Source organism: Xenopus laevis, chromosome 7L (assembly GCF_017654675.1).
Source record: "Xenopus laevis strain J_2021 chromosome 7L, Xenopus_laevis_v10.1, whole genome shotgun sequence".
Lineage (NCBI taxonomy): Eukaryota > Metazoa > Chordata > Amphibia > Anura > Pipidae > Xenopus > Xenopus laevis.
The window spans coordinates 116,477,515-116,505,465 of NC_054383.1; the positions used below are offsets into that span (position 1 = coordinate 116,477,515).

A 27,951-nucleotide genomic window follows, 5' to 3' on the forward strand; every position below is an offset into this window, starting at 1 on the left:
ATAATGGGTAATGCGCAATGGAGCGGTCACATGGTATGACCACATGACCGTGACGTCACGGAAGTCCCTTCCGAGGATAGGAACTAGCCGCTACCATATCAGAACTACAGTTCCCGATAGGCCAAGCGCTCCCGTTAGACCCGCTGGAGCAGCGGGGTAAGATGGCGGCCACTGGAGGGCTAGGGGATCTCCTTTTGTTTTAAGGCTCAGATATTAGGAAGAAATCCTCTAGTGCGAGTGCGGAGCAGGGCCGGAGCAGCGGATCTCAGCAGCCAGGAGCCTCCGTCAGTGGGTAGGTGCCTGCGGAAGGAGCGGTCAGTGCTGGCCAACAGGGCCTGAGCCGGCGCTGGGAGGGGTTTTGCCTTTGGGGCTACTGGGTGAGACTTTGGCTGAAGTCGGGGCTACACATCTGCACTCCTACGTAATCCCAATGCCTACTGGAACCACTTTTATGCCATTCACAGCTGCTGATGGACTACATCTCCCAGCAACCTCAGGGAAGCTTGTGTGACTGTCAGGGAATGCACAGGGAGCTGGAGGTCCCAGGGATAAAAGTAATCTGTTAAAACCCATAATAAATCTGCTGCAACGTAGGCGGGTTTCAGGCCTGTGATCCAATAGAATCTTTTACATTTTCTGTTTGATCTCTACTGTGGGGCTTTGATTTGCAGAGGTTGCTGGGATCTGTGGTCTCTCTGTCCCTTCAAATGGCCCTTTAAATATCCAGTTTCAATAGGCCTAGTAATTTCATATCATATTATATTATAGATTTCTGTTTAACAATTCTATTCCTGGAGTTATTGTGAGTGCTTGGCTGCTCTGGTGTGAGTGCATACTCTACTCCCTATATACTGCCCCCTGTGCTCCCTATATACTGCCCCCTGTGCTCCCTATATACTGCCCCCTGTGCTCCCTATATACTGCCCCCTGTGCTCCCTATATACTGCCCCCTGTGCTCCCTATATACTGCCCCCTGTGCTCCCTATATACTGCCCCCTGTGCTCCCTATATACTGCCCCCTGTGCTCCCTATATACTGCCCCCTGTGCTCCCTATATACTGCCCCCTGTGCTCCCTATATACTGCCCCCTGTGCTCCCTATATACTGCCCCCTGTGCTCCCTATATACTGCCCCCTGTGCTCCCTATATACTGCCCCTGTGCTCCCTATATACTGCCCCCTGTGCTCCCTATATACTGCCCCCTGTGCTCCCTATATACTGCCCCCTGTGCTCCCTATATACTGCCCCTGTGCTCCCTATATACTGCCCCCTGTGCTCCCTATATACTGCCCCCTGTGCTCCCTATATACTGCCCCCTGTGCTCCCTATATACTGCCCCCTGTGCTCCCTATATACTGCCCCCTGTGCTCCCTATATACTGCCCCCTCTGTTCTCTATATACTGCCCCCTCTGCTCTCTATATACTGCACCCTCTGCTCACTATATACTGCACCCTCTGCTCACTATATACTGCACCCTCTGCTCTCTATATACTGCACCCTCTGCTCTCTATATACTGCACCCCTCTGCTCTCTATATACTGCACCCTCTGCTCTCTATATACTGCCACCCTCTGCTCTCTATATACTGCACCCTCTGCTCTCTATATACTGCACCCTCTGCTCTCTATATACTGCACCCTCTGCTCTCTATATACTGCACCCTCTGCTCTCTATATACTGCACCCTCTGCTCTCTATATACTGCACCCTCTGCTCTCTATATACTGCACCCTCTGCTCCCTATATACTGCACCCTCTGCTCTCTATATACTGCACCCTCTGCTCTCTATATACTGCACCCTCTGCTCTCTATATACTGCACCCTCTGCTCTCGATATACTGCACCCTCTGCTCCCGATATACTGCACCCTCTGCTCCCTATATACTGCACCCTCTGCTCCCGATATACTGCACCCTCTGCTCCCTATATACTGCACCCTCTGCTCCCTATACTGCACCCTCTGCAGCCATTGAGTCACTACTGGGGGTGTTTGGATGTGCCCATATTTCATGCATGCCTTTGTGTGGGGCCCAGTGAGCTTGCAATCTAAGTGATGGGACTGGAGGCAAAGGGGAGGGATCATGAAGTGGTGTGCAGTAAGCAATAAGGAACTGGTGCCGGAATCAACTCTGGAATTCCAAGGTTTACTGGACAGCATTAGAAGCCCCCAACTTCTTACTTTCAAAGCCATTGCTTATCGCTCATCCAATCTTTGTTTCTATTATTATAATTATTATTTCTGCATTGCCTGAGTGTCCCATGACTGAGCTGCTGCTGCTCAGAGCTTCTACATCTTGGAATCTGCGTGGCTTTCACTTTTAACCTCTAATCCTAAATCTCTATGGGAAAATGAGGCTTAAGCAGAAGGGAGGCTGTAGATAATTCTGCTCTATTCTGCGCTCCAAAGGCACAGTCGCCCAATGTTACGTAGTCACAGTTGCACAGACAGCCTAGTCCTGAGCAGCACTGGCAGGTTGATCCAACACCAGCAAGCACTGGAATCACTGGTTATCACTATGATTATCACTTATTAACTGTGTACCTCACATTATGGATTGCAAGACGCATGGGCTCACTAACTATACATTGCTTCCAGACACTTACAAGCAATATGATCAGTCTGGCAGCATTTAGGACCTCTGTCTCTTCTGACAACAACTCCATAAAGTGTAATGTGTCTCCTTTTGGATAATATATTGGGAATTTAAAGGGGAACAAAGTTCTAGGAAAAATGTAAATATTTCTTTTCTTCAAGTGTGCCAATAGCAGCAGTGGGTCTCTAGGAAGGGGCTGTGGGGTAGCAGGTATAGTAGGGAGAGATGGTGTCTATAGTAACAGTGGATAATAGTCTCTGGGAAGGGATTGTGACTGTGGGATATAAGGTATAGTAGGGAGAGATGGTGCCTATCGTAACAGTGGGATAATAGTCTCTGGGAAGGGAGTGTGACTGTGGGATAGCAGGTATAGTAGGGAGAGATGGTGCCTATAGTAACAGTGGGATAATAGTCTCTGGGAAGGGAGTGTGGCTGTGGGATAGCAGGTATAGTAGGGAGAGATGGTGCCTATAGTAACAGTGGGATAATAGTCTCTGGGAAGGGAGTGTGGCTGTGGGATAGCAGGTATAGTAGGGAGAGATGGTGCCTATAGTAACAGTGGGATAATAGTCTCTGGGAAGGGAGTGTGGCTGTGGGATAGCAGGTATAGTAGGGAGAGATGGTGCCTATAGTAACAGTGGGGATAATAGTCTCTGGGAAGGGAGTGTGACTGTGGGATAGCAGGTATAGTAGGAAGAGATGGTGCCTATAGTAACAGTGGGATAATAGTCTCTGGGAAGGGAGTGTGGCTGTGGGATAGCAGGTATAGTAGGGAGAGATGGTGCCTATATTAACAGTGGGATAATAGTCTCTGGGAAGGGAGTGTGACTGTAGGATAGCAGGTATAGTAGGGAGAGATGGTTTCTATAGTATCAGTAGGATAATAGTCTCTGGGAAGGGATTGTGACTGTGGGATAGCAGGTATAGTAGGGAGAGATGGTGCCTATAGTAACAGTGGATAATAGTCTCTGGGAAGGGAGTGTGACTGTGGGATAGCAGGTATAGTAGGGAGAGATGGTGTCTATAGTAACAGTGGGATAATAGTCTCTGGGAAGGGAGTGTGACTGTGGGATAGCAGCTATAGTAGGGAGAGATGGTGCCTATAGTAACAGTGGGATAATAGTCTCTGGGAAGGGAGTGTGACTGTGGGATAGCAGGTATAGTAGGAAGAGATGGTGCCTATAGTAACAGTGGGATAATAGTCTCTGGGAAGGGAGTGTGGCTGTGGGATAGCAGGTATAGTAGGGAGAGATGGTGCCTATAGTAACAGTGGGATAATAGTCTCTGGGAAGGGAGTGTGGCTGTGGGATAGCAGGTATAGTAGGGAGAGATGGTGCCTATAGTAACAGTGGGATAATAGTCTCTGGGAAGGGAGTGTGACTGTGGGATAGCAGGTATAGTAGGGAGAGATGGTGTCTATAGTAAACAGTGGGATAATAGTCTCTGGGAAGGGAGTGTGGCTGTGGGATAGCAGGTATAGTAGGGAGAGATGGTGCCTATAGTAACAGTGGATAATAGTCTCTGGGAAGGGAGTGTGACTGTGGGATAGCAGGTATAGTAGGGAGAGATGGTGTCTATAGTAACAGTGGATAATAGTCTCTGGGAAGGGAGTGTGACTGTAGGATAGCAGGTATAGTAGGGAGAGATGGTTTCTATAGTATCAGTAGGATAATAGTCTCTGGGAAGGGATTGTGACTGTGGGATAGCAGGTATAGTAGGGAGAGATGGTGCCTATAGTAACAGTGGATAATAGTCTCTGGGAAGGGAGTGTGACTGTGGGATAGCAGGTATAGTAGGGAGAGATGGTGTCTATAGTAACAGTGGGATAATAGTCTCTGGGAAGGGAGTGTGACTGTGGGATAGCAGCTATAGTAGGGAGAGATGGTGCCTATAGTAACAGTGGGATAATAGTCTCTGGGAAGGGAGTGTGACTGTGGGATAGCAGGTATAGTAGGAAGAGATGGTGCCTATAGTAACAGTGGGATAATAGTCTCTGGGAAGGGAGTGTGGCTGTGGGATAGCAGGTATAGTAGGGAGAGATGGTGCCTATAGTAACAGTGGATAATAGTCTCTGGGAAGGGAGTGTGACTGTGGGATAGCAGGTATAGTAGGGAGAGATGGTGTCTATAGTAACAGTGGATAATAGTCTCTGGGAAGGGAGTGTGACTGTAGGATAGCAGGTATAGTAGGGAGAGATGGTGTCTATAGTATCAGTAGGATAATAGTCTCTGGGAAGGGATTGTGACTGTGGGATAGCAGGTATAGTAGGGAGAGATGGTGCCTATAGTAACAGTGGATAATAGTCTCTGGGAAGGGAGTGTGACTGTGGGATAGCAGGTATAGTAGGGAGAGATGGTGTCTATAGTAACAGTGGGATAATAGTCTCTGGGAAGGGAGTGTGACTGTGGGATAGCAGCTATAGTAGGGAGAGATGGTGCCTATAGTAACAGTGGGATAATAGTCTCTGGGAAGGGAGTGTGACTGTGGGATAGCAGGTATAGTAGGAAGAGATGGTGCCTATAGTAACAGTGGGATAATAGTCTCTGGGAAGGGAGTGTGGCTGTGGGATAGCAGGTATAGTAGGGAGAGATGGTGCCTATATTAACAGTGGGATAATAGTCTCTGGGAAGGGAGTGTGACTGTGGGATATCAGGTATAGTAGGTGGTGCCTATAGTAACAGTGGATAATAGTCTCTGGGAAGGGACTGTGACTGTGGGATAGCAGGTATAGTAGGGAGAGATGGTGCCTATAGTAACAGTGGATAATAGTCTCTGGGAAGGGACTGTGACTGTGGGATAGCAGGTATAGTAGGGAGAGATGGTGCCTATAGTAACAGTGGATAATAGTCTCTGGGAAGGGAGTGTGACTGTGGGATAGCAGGTATAGTAGGGAGAGATGGTGCCTATAGTAACAGTGGGATAATAGTCTCTGGGAAGGTACAGTTGCTTTTAAAGTACTTAAAATGCTGGGACAGGTAATTCTGCAACAGATAAGGAGCCAGGTGTACTATATATGTATTTTGAAAACTCCTATTTAGGTATTAGATTTAACAGGCTGCCAAGTGGGCAGGGTAGGTGGGGAGAAATATCAAACAAGAAGAAGTAGAGGAAGTAATATTTCAGGGTGAAACAAGGCAGGTTACAAAACATGAGAACGTTTCTTAATGTGACAAAGCTTAAGAGAAGAAAACCTCATTTGACCACCATTCTCTGCACCAGCAGTGTGTAACTAATGTCCATGTCTGCTTCATATATTTTACACTGCGTTTTGTACATAGAATAACTGAACCACCAACCTGCCAATTTAGCCTCCCAGTAGTGCAGGACAAAATAATGAATTTCATTAATCTTATGTTAAAAAAAAAGAATATCCTGCTGAGTGCTGAGCTCTTTTAATGGCAATAGGAAGCCGACAGTTGGTTTAATTCCACAGACTCGGCAAACAAGGGAAGCCATTGACTTGGTGCACTGTAACTGCCCATCTGGTTGAAGTAAAGATAGTGTTTAGTATGGGGTTATGTTACCACCTCTTGTAGCTCTCTGAACGCCTCCTGTCTGGTCCAGAATATTTATACTGCAGCTCACCCCAGATGCAGCTTTCACAGATGCACCAATTGCTGTATAAAAGAGCAGCCATCCCTCTCTGTCCATTTCTACCAGCCCCCCTTGCAGGGCACCCACTGATACAGTGAATGGACAGCGCTGATCTGGGTATTGAGTGACAGCTCCTGTGTTACAGAGCAGCTCACTCGTGCTGTGAATTGAATGAATGCATTTTTCGTTTTCCTTATGGTTTGTCCTATACCCAAAATTCAATGTTCCTCTCAGTTGCACCAATGTAGCACATTTCAGTTGTGTGCATATGTTTATACAGAACAATTTTTATCTCTATATATCACAGAACAATAATGCTTCCGGAAACCATTTAACATCTTGCTTGTTTTGCCACAAAAAAAAGAAATGAGCAGATGTGATGGGTTAGTTCATTAGCATTTAAAAGCAAGAGAGAGGAGCAGCCCATGGTCACGCAAGCAGATGACAGTGAAATGTTCATATTGATCTTCAGGGCAGGCTCCTAGCTGTCAGTCATTCAGCCGACTCAGTGAGCAAATAGAGGTGCCTGAACCTTCTCCAGGAGACCTTGCTGCTCTTATGGTCATGTGCTGCACTGAATTCAAAGTGAATTCTAATTCCAATATGGGGTGCCTTAGGGCAGAGAGGAATCTCATACAGGAGGTAAAATGCAGGCAGTCACAGGTAATTTTGAGAGAGCTTTGTGCATATATATGTGAACAGATACTTGGTGCATCCCTGGAAAGGAACATTAATTAGTCTAACTAAACACTGTGTATATTAGGAATGCTCCGAATCCAGGATTCAGCCTTTTTCAGCAGTATTCTGTTTCGGCCGATGACATGGGGGCCCATTTACTTAGCTCGAGTGAAGGAATAGAAGAAAAAAAACTTTTTTGGCTACTTCGACCATCAAATTGGCTTCTTCGACTACGACTTCGAATCGAACGATTCAAAGTAAATATCGTTCGACCATTCGATAGTCGAAGTACGGTCTCTTTAAAAAAAACTTCGACCACTTACTTCACCACCTAAAACCTACCGAGGTGCCATGTTAGCCTATGGGGAAGGTCCCCATAGGCTTTTTTATCAATTTTTAGGTCAAAGAAAAATTGTTCGATCGATGGATTAAAATCGTTCGATCGAACTTGCGGTAAATCCTTCGACTTCGATATGCGAAGTCGAAGGATTTACATTTGGCAGTCGAATATCGAGGGTTAATTAACCCTCGATATTCGACCCTATGTAAATGTATGTAAATCTGCCCCTAAGTGTCCCTGGTAGACCCGAAATGCGTCAGACTGTGGTTCTTCATTTTGGAAAATAAATGTACTACTATTTTGTGGGTCCAGGCTTGTGCCGGCCTCTTTTCAAGTTTCCTGGTCACAGCTCAGTTTAGTCTGACTGCCTTAACAACAAGGGCCTCCATAAATGCATAGTCTTAGCTGCACATTGTTGTGTCTCTTGTTCTCATGCCTGGAAACATAACACTTATTCTCTTTATTCCCATCCTCCTTAGGCCCGTTTCTCCAGGTTGCAGTTATGGAAGCAAACGACCAAGATCCCAAACTTACTAGTCAAGATACTGATGAGGAGTCAGAGGAAGAGTCCAACAGACCAGCACAAGTTCCGTCATCACAGAAGAGTCAGGCAGAGAGTACTACTGCTGACCAGCCGACTGAGGAGGAATCGTGCAAGGCTGAAGGCCTGTGCCCAGGACGGATCTTTATTCTGGTATCATCTTCTGATATGTATCACACACACTCATCTCCAGAACCCTATTCCTCCCCACGTAGCCCTTGCTAACACAGATCATAGATAGCCTTCCTCCTCTGCACGTAAGGTCCTGCTTCTGTTTCTCCTTCTGCAATAGCCACACCCTGACATGCCATCTTGTGGAGTTACCTTATTAGAGACACTGTGAGATTTGTAGTTTCATTACAAGATTGCCTCTGGTTTTACAACAAAATCTGTTTAGCTGTGAGATGTAAAGCAAAGACTTAAGAGTCCGTTTACTAAAAGTGTGGTAAATCTGACTTTAATTTTCCGCATGTTATCGTTTCGGATATTTTTCCGCCAGGATATTCGCAGCGACTAAGTTTACTAAACAGTGCTGCGCTCAGAAGTCATCGCGATCACTTGCGGTAACTACGTTAATGAACCATCTTGCTTTAGTTGTGATTAGAGAGTTTGCGAATTTTCTGGCGACAAATTACGTTTGCAAATATTTATGCTATAAAATAGTCTTGTTTTATGGCGTTTATTATGGCATGATTCATGGCCAGATATGTATCTTCAAAACGGCTAAACTTTATAGATATTATCATCAACACACAGATTTCACCATGTTTGCATCATATAAATCCATGTTTCAATACATCCAGTCACAAGACTTACCCCCTGCCAATAGAATCATCATATAAATAAAATTCAGAAACAAGTTTTACCAATAAATCTGTGTGCATCATATAAATGTAGTTTAATCTAGACTGACGAAGCCTTTGGTCCCTATTAGCCATAATAAATTGTCTTTCATCTGAAAAAGTGATGTAACATCAGACAAAAGAATAATCCAGAACATCTTTGATTATCCTGTCACTTCTCTCTTCTCCTGTCAGGAATGGCAACAGGATGATGGGTAAAGCAAGGTGTTATGGGATATTTCCTGTCCCCTTGAGAAATTTCTGGCGAAAAAATAAATTTCCGCCACTATATAAAATTTAGCGAATATTCTGGCGTTAATTTTGTCTTTCATACATTTCGCTGTTTAGTAAACCAGGCATTAATGTGTACGTAGCGTTATTTTCAGCAAATGCGATAACTGGCGAAAACATATACTTGCGCAAGAAAATTAGCAAATTTATATTTACCGCAGGTTAGTAAACTGGTGAAAACATATTCGGCGACAAATTTGTCTATATTTTGTGCGCATATTTGTACTGCACTTTATTAAACGGACCCCTTAATTTTCCATATGATAACCTCTGGCTGATTTCATGTTTTCTTATCTTCTAGAAGGCTTTGCAACAAGTTGTAGGAAGCAGCTTGCAAAATGAAACAAAGGCGGAGCTCTGTAAAACTACAGGTACATATTTATTTTTGAGAATATAAATGCTAATTTTGGGTGTTTGTTGGCATGACAATCACATGCTTGTTGATTGCCCGTGTGCCGTCTCAGCCAGTGTTTGGTGCCGCAGCTCCACTTTACTTTCTGCTGTTCCTCGCAGGAGAGGTGGCCATTCCATGTCCATTTGTGTATTGGCTGCCTTTTACTCTCAGGGGCAGATTTATTAAGGGTCAAATTGAAAATTAAAATTTTCCGTTTTTTATGGTCATTCGAGTTTTTCAAAAAATCTAATTCAATTTTCGATTATGAAGATTTTCATTCATCCAGGTCATGGTATATCAAATATAAGTGATTATAAAACAACTGGCCTTGCTTAGTAATTATGGAAGACGTTTCACTACTCATCCGATTAGCTTCTTCAGTTCAACTGACTGGAGGTCGACTACTGTGGGAAGTTCGCGGCATTTGATTTTCGAGATTTATCATACTCTGGCCCTTTAAGAACTCAAATTCGACTATTCTCCACCTTAATCCTGCCGAATTGCTGTTTAAGTCTGCGGGAGATGTCCAGGGAACAATTTGGAGTTGTTTGAAGCCTTCCTGACATTCAAGTTTTTAAAACTCTAATCAAAAGCGATTCGAGTTTTCACGTCTCTGGTGTTTGAGTCAGTCAGCTCGGTGATTCAGGCGCAGACTATAAACTGTTACAATTTTGCGCCATTTAGTTGATACATTTCTCAGCAATATATGTGGGACATTAGTAACTATTGAATCAATTCTAACAGCTGCCTTTAAAGGGGTTGTTCACCTTCCGAAACTTTTTTTTCAGTTCAGTTGGTTTCAGATAGTTCATCAGAAATAAATACTTTTTTCAATTAATTTCTATTTTCTGTTTGTGACAGTTTTTCAATTTTGAAGTGTAGAGTCATTTTTCACCTTCTAAAGCAGCCCTGGGAGGGGGGGGTCACCGACCCTGTAAACTGTTCTAAATCGATACATTTAGTTGATACATTTTCTTATCTTTGTCCCTGCTGAGCAAAATCCCTGCTTTTCATTAAAGGGTTGGTTCACCTACAAACAGCTAGTTGTCTTCAGATAGATCACCAGAAATAATGACTTTCTATTTGGTATGTGTGACCGTTTTTCTAATATTGTAGTGTCTGGTCATTTTTCACCTTCTGAAGCAGCTCTGGGAGGGGGGTCGCCGACCCTGTAAACTGTTCTGAATGGATTCATTTAGTTGATACATTTCTTATCTTTGTCCCTGCTGAGCAGAATCCCTGAGTTTCATTTCAGGCAGGTGTTAGAATTGATACAATAGTTGCTAATACTAAATGTTTCAAAATCAAATGTTGCAAAATTGTAACAGTTAACAGTGCGCCTGAATTACTGAGCTGCCAGACAACGAACATTCAACTTTAAACTTAGATTTTGGGAAAAAACTGTAAAAAAATAAATAATGGAAACTAATTCAGAGGAGCAATCTGAAAACAACTGAATTGGAAAAAGTGGAAGGTGAACAACCTCTTTAAATGCCTTTAATCCCCCAATACCTGATATAAATTTATTTAGAAATCTCAGGTGTCAATCATATATTGCCTGCGGCACCATCCCTTTCCATTCAGCCCTTCCTAGATGTCACTGCACTTTTTTCATTTCCTCTCCCTCCTCACCATTTAATTATGTGACCAGCGCTTGGACATGGACATCAGGTCCCCCATTCTGGCATAAACAAGGTTTTGAGATGATGCAAAGCTTGTCTTAATAAGCGTGTCCACAAAATGGCACCTGCTTGCTTGCTGTGTTGTGGATTCCAAGACTGAATCAAACAAGATTTCAATCATTTAAATAGTGTAAGTAAAGTTAATTTTGCTTGACTAACATCATAAAATAGGATTTGGAATTATTCTTTAGGGTGACAGGTCCCCTTTAAGTTTCTTGCACGTGGGCCAGCTTTGTAGTCAATGGGAAGCACCACGAGATGACCTGTACCTCCAATTATTGCCTGCCATGATTTGTACCTAATGTAATATGCTTATTTTATTGTTTAGATTCAAAACAGAAGGGTGCAAAGCTGATGAAGGCCTGTAGGAAAAGGAAAGTGAAGAACAATGGTGCTGAGAATTCTAAATCGCTTGGTGCAGAGAATGAAAATTCTGTATGTATTAACTTAGTGTTTAACGTTTATTAATATCAAACAGGGGCCTTTAAATGATTTAACAAACAAGGGTTACAGGAAAAACATGGGATTAGTGTGCCCGGCTTTTTATTTACTGCTAATTCTGATTTTGAACTCCACCCAGACCCCTGAAACAACAGGAAATCCCTTGGCCAGTCTTGCAGTTGCATTGGATTACATGGAAAAGACAAACACTACAATTAGTACATCATCTCATAGCTTCACATATGAGGAAGAACCCATAGAGTTGGGAGCCAGTTAGTAAGTAACAGATTTTTCTTTCCCTTCCCCTGCAAGTTTTATGGACACCAGTTCTGCTTAAAGGAGAACTAAAGCCTAACTAAAGAAGTAGCTAGAAATGTTCTACATTATGTTTTGAGCTTCTGTATCAGCCCAAGGCAACCACAGCCCTTTAGCAGTAAAGATCTGTGTCTCCAAAGATGCCCCAGTAGCTCCCCATCTTCTTTTCTGCTGATTCACTGCACATGCTCTGTGCTGCTGTCACTTACTGAGCTTAGGGACCCACTCACAATATACAGTACACATAGAATAGAAATGTCACAATATAAGGCTGATTAGTAATTAATACAGATAATTATTACACGGCAGCACAGAAACCAGTGCAATTAGCATCAGAATTTAATAATAAGCCCTGTAGCATCATCTTATATTACAGACCAACCTCATTTTCTGCTGAATAATTTGTGACGACCCCTAAGCTTAACTGAGCCCACAGACACTTTCCAAGATGGTGACCCCCTGTGACAAGTTTGAAGTCCTGGATCATTGCTGCTATTGACAAGCTGAAACTTTAGGCTGGTGCAATATGTTCAGTATAGAAAATATGACATTTTTATCCACCTTCATTTTTAGGGTTTAATTCTCCTTTAAAGGGGTATTTTACTTTTGCAGAAAAGTACCCCAGGATGGTAAATGATTGCATTTTATGCTGTGCAGAGACCCCATAGTTTTGCTCTCAGTAGCATCCCTTACTTATGAGTTATGAATTTGGAACCGCCTTATTGAATATCGTCTATATTTTGAATTCTCAGTGACACAGAAGAGGTGGACGAACTGGAGCTTGTAGCTGAAATTCAGATTGGTGACATTGCGTCTTATTGGAATACTCGTTCAGGGAACTCCAGGAGGGACAGACATTGGAGAATTCAGAAGTCGGGTGAGCTGGAAATAATAACATAACCTAGGCTTTGCTATACACATCAACGGGGGCTGCTTGAGGGATTCCATCTTAAAGTCATCGGTATGGACAGGGTTAATCTTCCTTTTACAATTCTGTGGTTTGAATATTTCCCTTACTTTGCTTAGTTGTCCTATACTATACTATCAAATTATTCTATTGGCTAAGAATTTGCCTCATTACCGAAGCCTTACTGAGTTCTTACTGTAAACTCTAATGAATAGGGCTGTCTTTACCTCCTGTATCAGACAGTATGAGATAGCTACATGTCAGAATGTAAGATCAGTAGTACAAGTTTTAATTGTTCTTAATTTGTTTGAGTTTTTCCAGCATTAAGCTTTTTATTCAATTTCTTTCCAGTGTGAAAATTTGGCAACTGTAGACTCCAAGTGACCAATTTGGCCACCCATGTGCTGGGCCAAATCATCTTGATCTGATTGTTAGGATCTGTTTGTTGGACCATGGGCCAAACATAGGCCTATGCAAACTCATCAGGTGTGCCAGCACAGAGTCCCCACCTGATGCAGTTTTTAAATTTACTCAACATTGATTGGACGAGCCGTTCAGTGGCCTCAATGAGCTGTTGACTTGGTCTGGATGGGCGGTCTCGGCAGATTATATTGGCCTGTTTATGGCCGCTGTAGGGGAACAAAAAAACAGATTCAAGTACAGAAAAATTATTAAATAGATTGCAAAATGAGGATCAAGTTAGTGCATTTTACTGTGCATTTAATTTTTACTTGATGGTAATGTTCCTACGCTTTCCTTGCAGTCTGACACACGCAATAAATTGCATGCTCTTTAACCAGGTGATCACCATTTAAGTTCACTGATATTTCATTTTCTTTTTCCTCTTGCAGTGTGCCTAAGTACCTCAGGACTACATGCTAGACGTGGACAATCAGCCTCTGTCAGTGGACAGGTTACGTGTGATCCAGCACGAATGGAAGGCTTGTTGGATCCTACCAGAAATTCTTCACTCATGAGACTAAATACCCCACAGACATTTCACAGGAGTAGAATACGCACAGATAGGAATGCTCTGCGGAATGTTTGCATTGCAGACAGGACAGACTTCGAAGCAAATTCACAGCTTCACACTTCCACAGAAACTGTGCTACCTGGACTATCTTGGATTATTCCTGATCCAAATAAATCTAGAGGAAATAATGGCCTTTGTTCTGGCAGGACTACCCCAATACATGGCAATACAAAAAAAGTTGAACCCAGTCCTGATTCATTTATATCTTTGGGTCTAGCCCTTGGAAATGAAACAGGGGTTTCAAGTGGACAGCAGAGACCTGGTGGTTCGGAAAGTTCCACATCTAATCAGCATTCACAGCCTCCTAATTCTCTGGAAAAGGCAGATTCCAGCTCCTCCTCATCTTCCTCCTCTTCTCAAATCCCAATATTCTCTGGCAGTGGCAGTGGAGCACAATCTAACATGTCCCAAGAACTTGATATTTATGATCCCTTTCATCCCACAGATGAGGAAAATGTAAATGGAGATTATTTATATGATGTCACACCTGAGAAAGAAACCGATGAACAAGAGGATCAAAAATACGATCCCTTTGATCCTACTGGCTCTAATCCTAGTTCTTCTGAGAGCAGCCCTTCACCCTATGATGAGGAAGAAGAGGATGAAGAGGCAGGCAGTGATTCCCTTCCTGAAGGTCGGATCTCAGAAGCTTTGGCTGGAATCTATGATGAAAATAGTTTAAGCCAAGATTTTCCAGGTGGAGAGAAGAAGGAAATTCAGTCCTGTGAAGTCCCAGGCAAAGAAGGGAATGATGATGATGATGATGATGATGATGATGATGATGATGATGAATGCGAGAATGAAAAACCAGACCAGAAACATTCCAGAGAAGGTTCTGAACTCACTGCAAAAGACAATGCAAAATCGACTTTTGAGCCTTATAGCCCAAGTTCTAGCTTGGAATTAGATAGAGTTGATGAAGTAGAGGATGTTTCAAGGGAAGCATCAGAAGAGAAAAGCCTAAAAGAGCCACCACTGGCAGATTCGACACTTGGTGAAGGCAACACTTCAGAAGTAGTAGCAGAACCCAGAAGAAGGGTGTTTGCTGTGGATGTTGGAAATGATTATGCTAGAAAAGCAGAGTTTATGTCAGAATCTGAATCAAAGTCCAAAATAGAGATAAAGGTTTCACTTGAATCAATTGCAAAACCTGACGTCAAGTCCTATTTGCGGATGGAGAAAATTGTCAAGCTTGGAAGTGAGTCGCGAAATCGCCACAAGCGAAGGCATTCTTCTGAAAGGAAAGAACGTGGAGATGATTCTGACAATAAATATGATTCTGAAATTGAAGAAGGGGAGATTGTTCAGCCAGATGAAGATCGATTTAGTCCCATGCCTTTGTTCCGTAGCCGGTGCAGGGTTTTGGACAGGCCTTTAAGGATGGTTGAAGGTGATGACTTTCTCTCCCTACATGCAGACTCTGATGAGGAAGGAGCTCTGCAGATTGACTTTGGAGAAAATCAAATAGACAACAGGTGGAAAGGTTTGGATCTAAGAAGGAAAATCACCAACCAGCGCAGGGAAAGGTATCGTAAAAAATCACAGTCTCCTGCAAAATCCAAAAGGCGTTCTAAGTCCCCATCTCCATCAGGTTCTCATAGTCGTAAAAAGGCTAAGCATGAACGTAAGAGATCCAGAGAAAGAAAGCAGTCCAAAGAACCCAGGGCATCAAATGTTCTATGGTCTGGTGTAAAGAAAATAAAGGACAGTAAAGATCGCAAGCGTTCTCGTTCACGGTCTCACAACAAAGGTTCTCGTTCTCGTTCTAGAGATCGCAGGAGATCAAGGTCCTGGTCACCCTCTATCAGTACCAGCATATCTGCTGTTGAGTCTTCCCGTACATCAGCTGAGAGAAGGAAGAGCCAAAGATCAAAATCAAAGGAGAAAAAAAGACGATATTCTCGCTCCGTCAGTACTGATCAATCTCGAAAAGATAAACATAAAGACAAACACAGAACAGAGGGTAAGAAAAAGAAGAAAAGGTCACGCTCCAAATCTAGAGATCGTGATAAGAGAACATCCCATCATTCAAATGAGAGAAGGGAAAAGGAGAAGGTGAGGTCAAGGCTTCTAGTGGATGAGCCTAAATTAGACAATCCTCCTTTATTAGAGAGGAAAAGAAGAGACAGTCGATCAGTGGTACCTCCTTCAATCCAGGACCTCAATAATGCCGATCTCTTTAGCATTAAAAGAACAATTACTGTGAATCCAGAAGAAAAGCTTGATCGAGAGGACTTGCTTAATACTCCTAGAAAAAGAGAGGTTCTTTATGACTCTGAAGGGCTTAGCTTTGAAACATTTTCTGACCGTGAAAACCTTGATGACCGTGACGGCAAAAGTAACAGAATATTTGAAAGGCCTTCTGGAAAGTCAGAGACCATAAAGAGAAGGGCACCTATTGACTTTGATAAAAAACGTGATGAAGATGATAGGGCTAGACGGCTAAAAACTTCGAAGGATCGGGACAGAAAAAGAACGTACACTGATGACAGTCATGAGAGATACAAGAAAAGATATAAAGCTATTCCCGAACCAGAGCCTGAGCCTTTTAAACTAGACAAAGATAAACTGCGCATTGAGAAGGATAAAACTTCTAAAAAGTTGAAGATTAGTCATAAAGAAAGCAAGGGGGGATCTGCCAGGAAAGTCAAACTACAGTCTAAAGTGGCTGTTCTTATCAGAGAAGGTGTAAGCAGCACCACTTCGGTTAAAGAGGCAGGTTCCATTGGAGTCAAATTTAGCCGCGACAGAGAAAGCCGTTCGCCGTTCCTTAAATCCGAAAATAAGCTTCACAATATAAAAACAACCCGGCCTAAGCTTGATGCCATTGATGCTAAAGAACCCATTCTAAAGCCTAAAAAAGTCAAGGGCTTAAAAACAAAGACCGGCATCAAAAAAGTGAAAACTATTGGAGCTGCCGGGGCTCTTGTGAAACCCAAAGGGCCACCTGAAAAGAAGAAGAAAAAGCTGAAAACAAAAGCCTCTTTAAAGAAGTCAAAGGCAGACAGCTGCAGTAAAGAGATCCCCAGCCCAATCCAAGCCAAAGAGGAGCCTATATGGTCAGACACCGAGAATACAGAGAGCAAAGTTAAACCTCCTAGTCCTCCGAAGCCAGCCATTGAGCAGGAACTTACGCCTGACTCTCAGACTGTTGACAGCAGCTGTAAGACTCCAGATGTCTCTTTCATACCAGAGGAACCTCCACCAGAGCCTGAGAGGATCACTGACTTGGAGGTGGACAGTATATCTGAACCTAAAGAAGAGGCACAAAGACCACCTCCAGCACCAATTCCATGGAATCTCCAGTCAGGAGTGGACTGCACCACAAGTGGAGTTCTTGCATGTAAGTCATTTGTGTACTGGGCTTTTATTTCAGGGGCAAGCAAACTTCAGCCTACAGCGTTCAATGTTCCCCTTACACAGCCTGGTAGTTATTGGATGTAGGTACAGCTGGAAGAATAAAGGTTGCCCATCTCGGATTTTTAGAATAACTTTTAGGATGTTCTATAGTAGCCTCTTTTTTGCAACTTTCAATTGGTCTTCATTTTTAATTTTTTATAGTTTTTTATTTGTCTTTCTTATCTGCCTCTTTCTAACTTGCAAATGAGGGTCACTAACACCAACAGCCAAAAGCCATTGTTATTGCTACTTTTTACTACTTATCTTTCTATTCAGTCTGCCTGCAGTTCAAATTTCTGTCTCTCATTCAAGCCACTGCCTGGTTGCTAGGGTGAATTGGACCATAGCGACCATAAAGCTTCTGAAATTCCAATCTGGAGAGCTGCTGGACAATAATTGTAAAACCACATTAAAAATAAAATATCAGACCAATTGTTAATTGCCTCATAGTACCACTGTCTACATCATACTAAAAGTTAAGTTAATAACTGTCACTTATATTTTAACACACAGTCTTGGAGAGGTTACTTGTCTGAATGTTGTGTTATGATTGGTGGGAATGTAATAGCTGGTCCAATAGGTTTTGCATGAATAGTTACGGAAGCATCTTAGGTCCAAATTTCTAAATAAGTACTAAGAGTGCCCAATGACTACATGGTTATGCAGTAAAGTTCAAGTGATGCAATTTACTGTTTTATCTAAAGGGGTGGTTCACCTTTATCTCTTACAATGGCCTATCTGTAGACACTGTATTCTAAGACAATTTGCAATTAGTTTTCATTTTTTATGATTTGTATTTTCTCAGTTTTTACCTATATCTGATTACTAGGGTCTTGTTGACCTTAGCAACCAGGCAGTGGTTTAAATGAGAGATAACGGGAAAAAAGGGTAAGACTTAAAATTAAAATTGTAAGCTCATAGAGCAATAATCTTTTTAGCTGCCGGGGGCAGTGAAGCCCATTTAAAAGGGAGAGAAGAAGGCAAATAATTAAAACAACTATATAAAAAAAAATAATGAAGACCAATTGAAAAGTTGCTTAGTTGCCATTTTACAACATACACCATCTCTTTAAGGGAAGAGACACACGCTCCGATTAGGGAGATTAGTCACCCGGCGACAAATCTCCTCTTCTTCAGGGTGACTAATCTCCCCAAAATGCCTTCCCGCCGGCTAGAATGTAAATCGCCGGCGGGAAGAAGAAACTTTGGCGACTTCGGAAAATGAAGCACTGCGAGTGCCATCCCGCCGGCGATTTACATTCTAGCTGGCGGGAAGAGATTTGTCGTTGGGCGACTAATTTCCTCTAATCTGACCGCGTGTATCTGCCCTAAAGGTGAACAACCGCTTTAAAGGAACAGTAACACCAAAAAATTTACGTGTTTTTAAGTAATGAAAATATCATATACTGTTGCCCTGCACTGGTAAAACTGATGTGTTTGCTTCAGAAACATTACTATAGTTTATATAAACAAGCTGCTGGGGAGCAATGGTGGAAATTGAAAAATGGCTTTATGGCACAGGTTAACTAATGGATAACAGATAACACCATTAGACAGACAGAGCTTATTTGCTATCTGCTGTGTAACCTGAGCCTTTTCTCCTTTGAATGGCTGCCCCCATTGCTACACAGCAGCTTATTTATATAAACAATAGTAGTGTTTCTGAAGCAAACACATCAGTTTTACCAGTGCAGGGTGCTTTAAAACACTTTTATTTTTTGACGTTACTGTTCCTTTAATAGCCAGTCAGTAGGTAGCATTCACTGTTTTATTGCTTGCAAAACAAACCTTTACTTGCAGTCAGTTACAAGACTTGGAGCAGATTATGCAAATGTGATTACATTATCCCACAGGATTCATTTTCAGTTATGTACATCTAGGGGCATATTTATTAAAGTGTGTACTAAACCACGCTTGAGATCTACCAGTCATTGCCACTTTAATGCCATGGTACTTTGTCAGATTCTCTCGAACTCATTCTGTTCATGTAAAGGCCCGTGTTTTTTCCCCCAGATAAGAATGTGTTTGTGTGTTTTGTCACAGTGACTGCGCTGCTGTTTAAGATGGAAGAAGCTAATATGGCGAGCAGGGCCAAGGCACAGGAGCTGATTCAAGCCACTAATCAGGTACAAATTCCTTGGTTTCAGCCTACAGGCTACTTTGGGTTACTGCTTTTCTGAATTTGCCATAACATTTTGGTTACAAAGCTGTATTTTAAATTTAGGGCTAAACAGGAGATTTAGATTCGATTTTGTGGGTCAGACTTCAAAATGTTGTTACACACCAGCACACAATTTTGTGGGAGGCTACAAAATCTGATCCCCTCCCCCACTGCTATAAGGCAAGTCGGATGATAATGTCTCGTGTGTTTTGTTGCTCCATCTACATTCCACAATGTATTGCAATGAGAAGAAAATCTGACACCATCAGTTATAATCTTGTTGGATGCAGGCACAGAATGCAGCATTCCCTTCTGACAGGCTTGTAGTTTTGGATGGCAAATCTTGGATGTAGTCAGATTATATATGTATTTTTACACCACGACTACAGACGGAGTCGGCAGCTTATTGGCCTGTGTATGGGGCCCCCCGAGGGGCTTCCCCGATCGAGATCCGGCCGAAAGTCGGCCAGATCTCGTTTGGATGGGACTAAAAATCCTGGCGGATCGCGGGCGTATCTGTTCGTTTATGCAGTCCCGCCCGTTCCCATTCGTTAGGATCTGATCGTAGGGGCCTAGGGCCCACGATCGGATCAGCGCAATATTGCCCACCTCAAGGTGGGCATATCGGGGAGAGATCCGCTCGTTTGGCGACATCGCCAAACGAGCGAATCTCTCCGTGTATGGCCAGCTTAAGATGTGATCTGTCGATCCAACACCATCTTTACAAAATTTTCTGTGTAGATAAGCTCTTAATGGTTTTACCAGGTAATTGGTGTGAACATTGCCAGGGACTAGTAAGGTTCTGTGAACCTGTAATTCAGCTCAGATTTTTACTATTGAGTGCTGTTCTTAGATCTACCAGGGTGCTGCTATCTGGTTACCTTCCCATTGTTCTGTTGTTAAGGTGGCCATACACGGATAGATCCGCTCGTTTGGCGATGTCGCCAAACGAGCGGATCTCCCTCCGATATGCCCACCTTGAGGTGGGCAATATCGGGCTGATCCGATCGTGGGCCCTAGGGCCCAACGATCGGATCCTAGCGTTCGCCAAACGGGCGGTCGGATCGCGGGACCGCATCAACGAACAGATGCGGCCGCGATCCGACGGGATTTTTAACCCCATCCGATCGAGATCTGGCCGACTTTCGGCCAGATCTCGATCGGGGAAGCCCGTCGGGGGCCCCCATACACGGGCCAATAAGCTGCCGACTTGGTCTGTCGGCAGCTTTTATCGGCCCGTGTATGGCCACCTTTAGGCTGCTGGGGGAGAAAGGGAGGGGGTGATATCACTCCAACTTGCAGTACAGCAGTAAAGAGTGACTGAAGTTTATCAGTCACATGACTGGGGGTAGCTGGGCAACTGACAATATGTCTAGCCCCATGTCAGATTTCAAAATTAAATATAAAGATATCAGTTTGCTCTTTTGAAAAACAGATATAAATGCAGATTTCTGCTGGAGCAGCACTATTAACATTTTTTCCCCATGACAGTGGCCCTTTAAGTGGGGCATCATTGTCATAAAAGGCACACTGTTACTGGACCAAAGGTTGGAGAGGAGGTGTGGTGCAAAGCAACTTCCACTAACCATGACAGTAGGAATAGAGGTCACAAAGGTTCTTATGATATGATGGATTTGAAGTGCAGTGTAGCTAATGGAGTATATTTAAAGTATAAGACCAGTTTGAGGGAGACCAGAACTACAGGTACATTATTGTTGTGAGAGGTCCCTTTGTTTCCAGTAGGTTCTTCACATAGTGACAATAAAGCTGTTGTATTGAATACTGTGGACAATGCCAGCACTACAAAAGGCAATAGGGTAGTTGCTATGGATATTAAAGCATGGCAACTTTCACACCAATGGCTGAAGCTTGAACCTGTGAAGAAAGGTACAGGACATGAGTGGGACACGTACACATCATCAGTTGCAAACCATCCAAGTGGTGCACACTGATCATCTATAGGTGCCACACTGAAAGGGGTAGCCTGCAGGAAGATTCCAGGTCAAAGTAGACTCCTGAGCAGAACCAATTTGTTAAACCTAACCCGACCCGCTACTTGACCCGCAAGTACCTTATCCATGACCAGCTGACCATCAAGAAACAGGAAGTGCTGTCATTGTAAACTGCAAGTGACATCATTAAAACTAGGCTTGATCAGAAAAAAAAAAATTTTATTGAGAAGACCCGCGACACTCCATCCCAGAGAACCGCCGACCCCCGTCTATACCCGCTCCCGAAACTGAAACCCACAGGGTACCGCAGGTTTTTACGAATAACACCCGCTGCAGGACTCTTAAGTCAAAGCAACTAAATATTGTGCTTGATGCACAAAGATAGGCTCCATGAGCAGATTAAAGATGGACTCTCCAGTATATAATCCCGTTTTTGTAAAGAAATCCTAGCATTTCATTATTCAGATGGAGAAGGATAATCTGACTAAATACCTTTGTGCTTCCTTTAGCAAGGAGGTGGTCTCGACTACTAAATGACATGGTTCCTCAGTTCTGCACTGATTGGTACAATAAGCTAAAATGATGTATTATGGGTTTTTTTTTGGCTCAGTTCAAGTTGCATGACTTCCATTGCATAACCAAGGGTGTAAATGAGCAAACTACTACTACATGGTACAAAACAGAACTAATAAGGGCAGAGACACACGCTCAGATTCGGGGAGATTAGTCGTCCAGCGACAAATCTCCTCTTCTTTGGCAGACTAATCACCCCAAACTGCTTCCCGTCAGCTAGAATGTAAATCGCCGGCAGGATGGCTATCGGAGCACTTCGTTTTCCGAAGTTGCCTCACAAGGAAACTCCAAGTGTCTTCAGAAATCGAAGCGCTCGAAGTGCCATCCCGCCAGCGATTTAGATTATAGCCGGCGGGAGGCAGTTTGGGGAGATTAGAAGATCTGATTTATCACTGGGCGACTAAATCTCCCCAAATCTGAGCGTGTCTACCCTTAGAGGTACTGCACCTGTCCAGGAAGCAGAGTGTGGGAAAATTTAAGACAACCAACTACAGTGGAGACCCCCAGGAGTCACTACCTCAACAGATTGCTACGGGTAAAGTCGCACTGGGAGATTCGGTTCGATTTAGTCGCCTGGCGACTAATCGCCTCTTCTTTGGGGCGACTAATCTCCCCTGTCTTCTGCCTGCTAGAATGAAAAATCACCTGCAGCATGGCACTCACGATGCATCGTTTTCAGGGGGAAGCAGTTCGGGGAGATTAGTCGCCCCAAAGAAGAGGCGATTAGTCGCCGGGCGAGTAAATCTCACCGAATATCCCAGTGTGACCTTACCCTAACAAGCCATCTAACGCAATGATAATGGTAATTATCGTATACCACCTATTCTAGATAGACTGATGAAGATGCTTCTACTCCCAGAAACGTAGAGGTACATATAATATTTTGATGGTCACTTTTATGGAATTATATTTACTCTTGATTTCAATAACAACTTGACTTGTATTTGTTGATTTTATTTGTTACATGTTACTACATGTGCAAATTTAAATTTGAATAAAAAAATGATGGAAAACAAAAATGAGCAAACCACATATTGCATACGATTTGCCTACCGTAGCCGAGGCAAAGTTCTGTATCTTCAGACAGTTGTAGAACTGCGTCGGTTTTCTTGATAACTTGTGTCTAGGGGAACTTTCAACCTTTCCTGCTCCTAGGCAAAGAGTATGGCAGCCCTCATCATGAATTATTTTAAATAAAATTGGCAGAGCAGGACTTTTTTCCTGCATATAGAAAACGTAGAATGACAATAAACATTATAACATTATCTGTGTATTTTCCTCTTTTTCCTTCAGATCCTCGGTCAGAGCAAACCTTCTACCTCCCTGGTCTCCACACCCCCACCATCTATCATAACAACTCTGGGTCACTCTGCTCCCTCCTACCCCCTGTACTCCGGTTTGCCTCTCAGCGGCAACTCAAGTCCTCCTACTCCAACTGGTGTGTCGAACATAACCAGCCAGACCATCTCTGGCTCCACCTCAAGTTCCTTCTTTAACACTTTGTCAAGCATGGAGCTGGGAAAGAGAGAAGGCAGCACAAGTTCAGAGGGCAGAGGGGAAACTGACAAGGTAAAACTATGTGCGATGCTTCACTCAAAGCCTACAAGGTATATACAGACAGGCACAGGCGGGTATTCAATAATCCAACAAGCCATTGGCTAACGACTGGCTCACTTGGGGTCCGCTGTCGAACTGGAAGGAGTGGGTGGTCCTCTGCTCTGTCCTATAAAATTGACTCATGGGGAGGCCCATTTATCAAAGTCTGAATGTATCTCATTATTTTCTGAAAAATACTCCGACCAAATTCGCACAGGTTTTTTCCACTTATTTATCAATACATTTTCCTGAAAAAAAACCAAATCATACAAATTTTTCGGATTTTCCACCCGAAAACGTTTGATTGTTTCCCTAAAACCACAAATTCTTCGGATTATTGCACAAAACCTAGTGCAGATCAAGAAATCTTGTATGCAACCTCGTCAGGTCTCAGATGCCGGATTTTCAGATTCGACTTTTCCGTTCTCGGGTAGAATAAATCCAGAAAAATTCGGGGGTTTTTTTTTTTTTCCCTCTAACCATTCAGATTATATAGTATGTCTGTGTCTGGCTGGCTGTAAGCTGCTCATACACCTAAAGATTTGGTTAAGTCTCGAAATAAGATGATTTTTGCCCAGTTTTGCAACTCACAAGCTGGGCCAAGGCCAATGATTGGATCATACTGTGGGTCTGTAGAGATCTGTTGGGAGAGAGCCGCATCAGCATCTAGAGGTTTGTCTAAATTTGCCCAATAGATATCTGGTCAAATTTCAACCTGATACTTGTCAGAAAAGCCATTGTGAGGCTCCCATATGTGGGTTTGTAAACTGCCAGCTGTCTGGGGGGCTGATTTGGCTGCTTTTATCAGCCTTTGTACAGCCACCTTAAAGGACCAGTATCATAATTTTTTTTTATTTTTATGAAAACCCCTAATCATAGGCTTACACAATCAAAGATGCATGTGTGTTATATACAGAAAAGAAATGGTGACCCCTGTTGTATCCTGATGACACTGTTGTCTTTCCAGTACCTGAAGAAGCTGCACACGCAGGAGCGAGCGGTGGAGGAGGTGAAGCTGGCCATTAAACCTTACTATCAGAAGAAAGAAATCACCAAGGAAGATTACAAGGACATACTGCGCAAGGCTGTACATAAGGTCAGCAACAGTTAGCTTGTGTTCTTAAATCAACCTTAAAGGAGAAGAAAAAGGCTAAAATTGAGTAAGCCTTATCAGAAAGGTCTATATAAATACACCAGTAAACCCCCAAAGTAATGCTGCTCTGAGTCCTCTGTCAAAAGAAACACTGCATTTCTTTCCTTCTATTGTGTACACATGGGCTTCTGTATCAGACTTCCTGTTTTCATCTTAAACCTCCAGTGCTGGGGCTTGAGCATGCTCAGTTGACTCCTCTCCCCCTCCCATCCCTGCTGTAATCTGAGCCCAGAGCTATGAGTGAGCAGGGAGAGACTCGGGCAGGAAGTGATGTTACAGCAAGCTAATATGGCAGCTGCTATACTAAACAAACAGAGTTTCTAGAGCGGTTTACTCAGGTATGGTAACACATTCTACAGATTAAATACTGTTATAGTTTGCACTATTCCTTCCATCTCCTTTAAATAGTGTTTTTAATACTCCGAGTAATATTAAATGAAGATTATTCATATGTCCCATAGCACAGGGTTATGGCTGTGGGTAAATTCATGTAAATGCGCTGATCCTACTGTAATCCTCTGAAATCAAATTGAAACATCCGTTCTCGTGAAAAGTCCTTTGAATGTACATTCAGTACAATGAAAGGCTTCTTAAAAAGGGCAAGTTAACCCCTAAAATAAAAATCTGCCTTATAAAAGAAAACGCAATTCTAAGGAGGTTAGGCTGGATCCAAAATAGTGGATTCAATGCATCTCTACTTAAATACACTAAGGGGCAGATTTATCAAGGGTCCAATTGGAATTTTCGAGTGTCAAAATTCACACATTAGAATTTTAATCCCCCTATTTGAATGAAAATTCGAATGCGAGATTTATCACACCTCCTAATTTGAATATTCCCCACCTAAAACCTGCGGAGCTCATGTACAAGTCAATGGCGGAGGTTCCGTTGAGTCATTTGGAGATGTAAATAGCCTTCCTGACATTCAAGGTTTTCTTTTTACGGGGGAAAAACTTGATTCGTACAAAACAAATACGATTTGAATTTTCGAGTTGGAACCATTCGATCGAATGTTAAACATTCATATTTCTTTCTTAAATAACCTCCCTGTCGAATTGTGAGTCTATTCGAATTCTTTAAAAAAAAAATTCACATGAATTTGAAATTCGACCTTTGATAAATGGGCCTCTAAAAGTTAACTTAAAGGTGAACCATCCCTTTAATATGGTTAATTTACTGTACCATCCCAAAGGCTTGGGTAGGTGTGGGTGCCCTCATGGAGGGTTGGGGTCCAATATGTGACACCGATTTTCGTAGCCCACGCTACACTGTATTCATTTTACAAATTCTTTGGAGAACTAATTCTGAGGACCTTGCTTTTGATCCTGTGCCTTTGAACAGAACAACAAAAGGGACAATATATCTCAGAACTAATATTATAAGAATCCTACATTAAAGGGATACTGTCATGGCAAAACATGTTTTTTTTTTTTCAAAACACATCAGTTAATAGTGCTGCTCCAGCAGAATTCTGCACTGAAATCCATTTTTCAAAAGAGCAAACAGATTATGTTATATTCAATTTTGAAATCTGACATGGGGCTAACATTTTGTCAATTTCCCAGCTACCTCCAGTCATGTGACTTGTGCTCTGATAAACTTCAATCACTCTTTACTGCTGTACTGCAAGCTGGAGTGATATCACCCCCTCCCCCCCCAGCAGCCTAACAACAGAACAATGGGAAGGAACGAGATTGCAGCTCCTAACACAAGATAACAGCTGCCTGGTAGGTCTAAGAACAACACTCAATAGTAAAATCCAGGTCCCACTGAGACTGTTTCAGTTACATTAAGTAGGAGAAATAACAGCCTGCCAGAAAGTACTTCCATCCTAAAGTACAGGCACAAGTCACATGAATGGGGCAGCTGGGAAACTGACAATATGTCTAGCCCCATGTCCGATTTCAAAATTGAATATAAAAAAACCGTTTTTTTTTTTTTTTTGAGAAATGGATTTCAGTGCAGAATTCTGCTGGAGCAGCACTATTAACTGATACATTTTGGAAAAAACATGTATCCCTTTAAGCATTTATTTATTCTAAGGAAATATCCCTGCAGTAAGGTGAGTGTCTTCCTTTTTGTAATGCTGTTTTTACTTGCCCTTTATTCACTATTCACCCATATGCTGTTGTTGAATGCAGATTTGCCACAGCCGGAGCGGCGAAATAAACCCGGTGAAAGTGAACAACCTGGTGAAGGCTTACGTCCAGCGCTACAAATACTTCCGGAAACACGGCAAAAAGATGGAGGACGACGAAAGCACCGGTTACCGCAGCGGCAAAGAGTCGGGGGCCATGGACAAGTCGCTGCCATCGTTACCGTTAATCTGAGTAGGAGGTGGAAGAGGGACACTTCTCCGTTCACATAGTCTATCACTTTAAATGAAAACAAGAAGAATCATTTTAATTGCTAGTATAAAAAGGAAAAAAAGCTTTTATGCAAATATTTGTCGGACTTTAGAAATAACTCTTTAGAGACAAAATTCTATGTAAGTGACTCATAAGAGACCCCCCCCCCCGATGGCGGCAGAATACAGCTGGCAACTCCTACTCTGGGGAGAAACCCGCATCTTTGCTAGATATGGCTGCAGTGGAAGGTCGTTTTTTAACTGTCTCTTGTAAATACATCTGCAATTCCCCCAACTGCCACCCGCCGCTTGATGATGATGATGATGATTATTCACGTTATGGATTTCACTTCTCTCACCCCTGCCCTTTCTTTTTCTCCGCCCTAATTATTATTATTATTATTAATAATATATATATTTTTTATTTCGGTTTTGCATGATTTGTCTTGTCATCACTGTCCCATCCCCAGGGTAGCGGCTTCTTGTTACAATCTGTTGCTTCATACTGTATTAAACTGCCATCCTGTAAGCCTCCCTCTCTGCATTTCTTTATGCCAGGCACAGACATGGGAAGACACATTTATTAAATTTCAAATTCATGCGAGTTTTTGAAAACTCTCATGAACTCGAAATTCGACCAATCAAAATTTATTATAAAAATCGAATTTTTTTAAACTCGGGTGAATAGGATCCACCCGAAAACTCAAATCGAATTTGAATCAAATTTGATTCGAACTTTAAAAACTTGAATCGAGTTTTTTTTTTCTCTGAAATCAACTCCAAATTGATCCCTGGGCATCTCCCATTGATTTAAACAGCAATTTGGCAGGTTTTAGGTAGCGAATAGTCAAATTAGAGTTCTTAAAGGGCCAGAGTATGATAAATTGTGAAAATCTCCAATCGAATTTGAACTTTTGACCAATAAAAAAACGTGAAAATTTGAATTTCAAATTTGAAATTCGACCCTAGATAAGTCTGCCCCTACATGTTTTAGCCAGGCCCCTAGGCTGCTGGGCCCTAGTGCCTGCAGCCTTCCTGCGCACAAGCACACACAGGCGCCAGAGCATTGGGGATTTTATAAACGCTGGTGAATAGGATAGATCCGAAAACTCGAAT

The 27,951-nt window shown here is 42.7% G+C and overlaps 1 protein-coding gene across 2 annotated transcripts; it reads left to right on the forward strand.

The window, feature by feature from the left end:
* Window positions 1-59: 59 nt before the first annotated feature.
* scaf1.L (SR-related CTD-associated factor 1 L homeolog) lies at window positions 60-27,364 on the forward strand. 2 transcript variants are annotated; one of them, XM_018226341.2, is made up of 11 exons: window positions 60-292; window positions 7,688-7,902; window positions 9,187-9,253; window positions 11,287-11,393; window positions 11,539-11,675; window positions 12,467-12,591; window positions 13,473-16,997; window positions 19,097-19,179; window positions 23,033-23,308; window positions 24,303-24,431; window positions 26,630-27,364. In XM_018226341.2, exons 2-11 carry the CDS (start codon window positions 7,711-7,713, stop codon window positions 26,816-26,818), a joined length of 4,830 nt encoding a protein of 1,609 aa, XP_018081830.1. In that variant the 5' UTR covers window positions 60-292; window positions 7,688-7,710; the 3' UTR covers window positions 26,819-27,364. The 2 variants fall into 2 exon arrangements, with proteins under 2 accessions (XP_018081830.1, XP_018081829.1); XM_018226340.2 differs by having other exon boundaries at window positions 61-292; window positions 9,184-9,253.
* The last annotated feature ends 587 nt before the right edge of the window (window positions 27,365-27,951 follow it).

What these genes read in the sequence shown, in the direction of transcription:
- scaf1.L (XM_018226340.2), top strand. Translation starts at nt 7,711, where the DNA reads ATGGAAGCAAACGACCAAGATCCCAAACTTACTAGTCAAGATACTGAT. An exon ending in ATAGAGTTGGGAGCCAGTTA is followed by an intron (nt 11,676 to 12,466) that starts GTAAGTAACAGA and finishes TTGAATTCTCAG; the next exon opens with TGACACAGAAGAGGTGGACG. An exon ending in TGATTCAAGCCACTAATCAG is followed by an intron (nt 19,180 to 23,032) that starts GTACAAATTCCT and finishes TTTTTCCTTCAG; the next exon opens with ATCCTCGGTCAGAGCAAACC.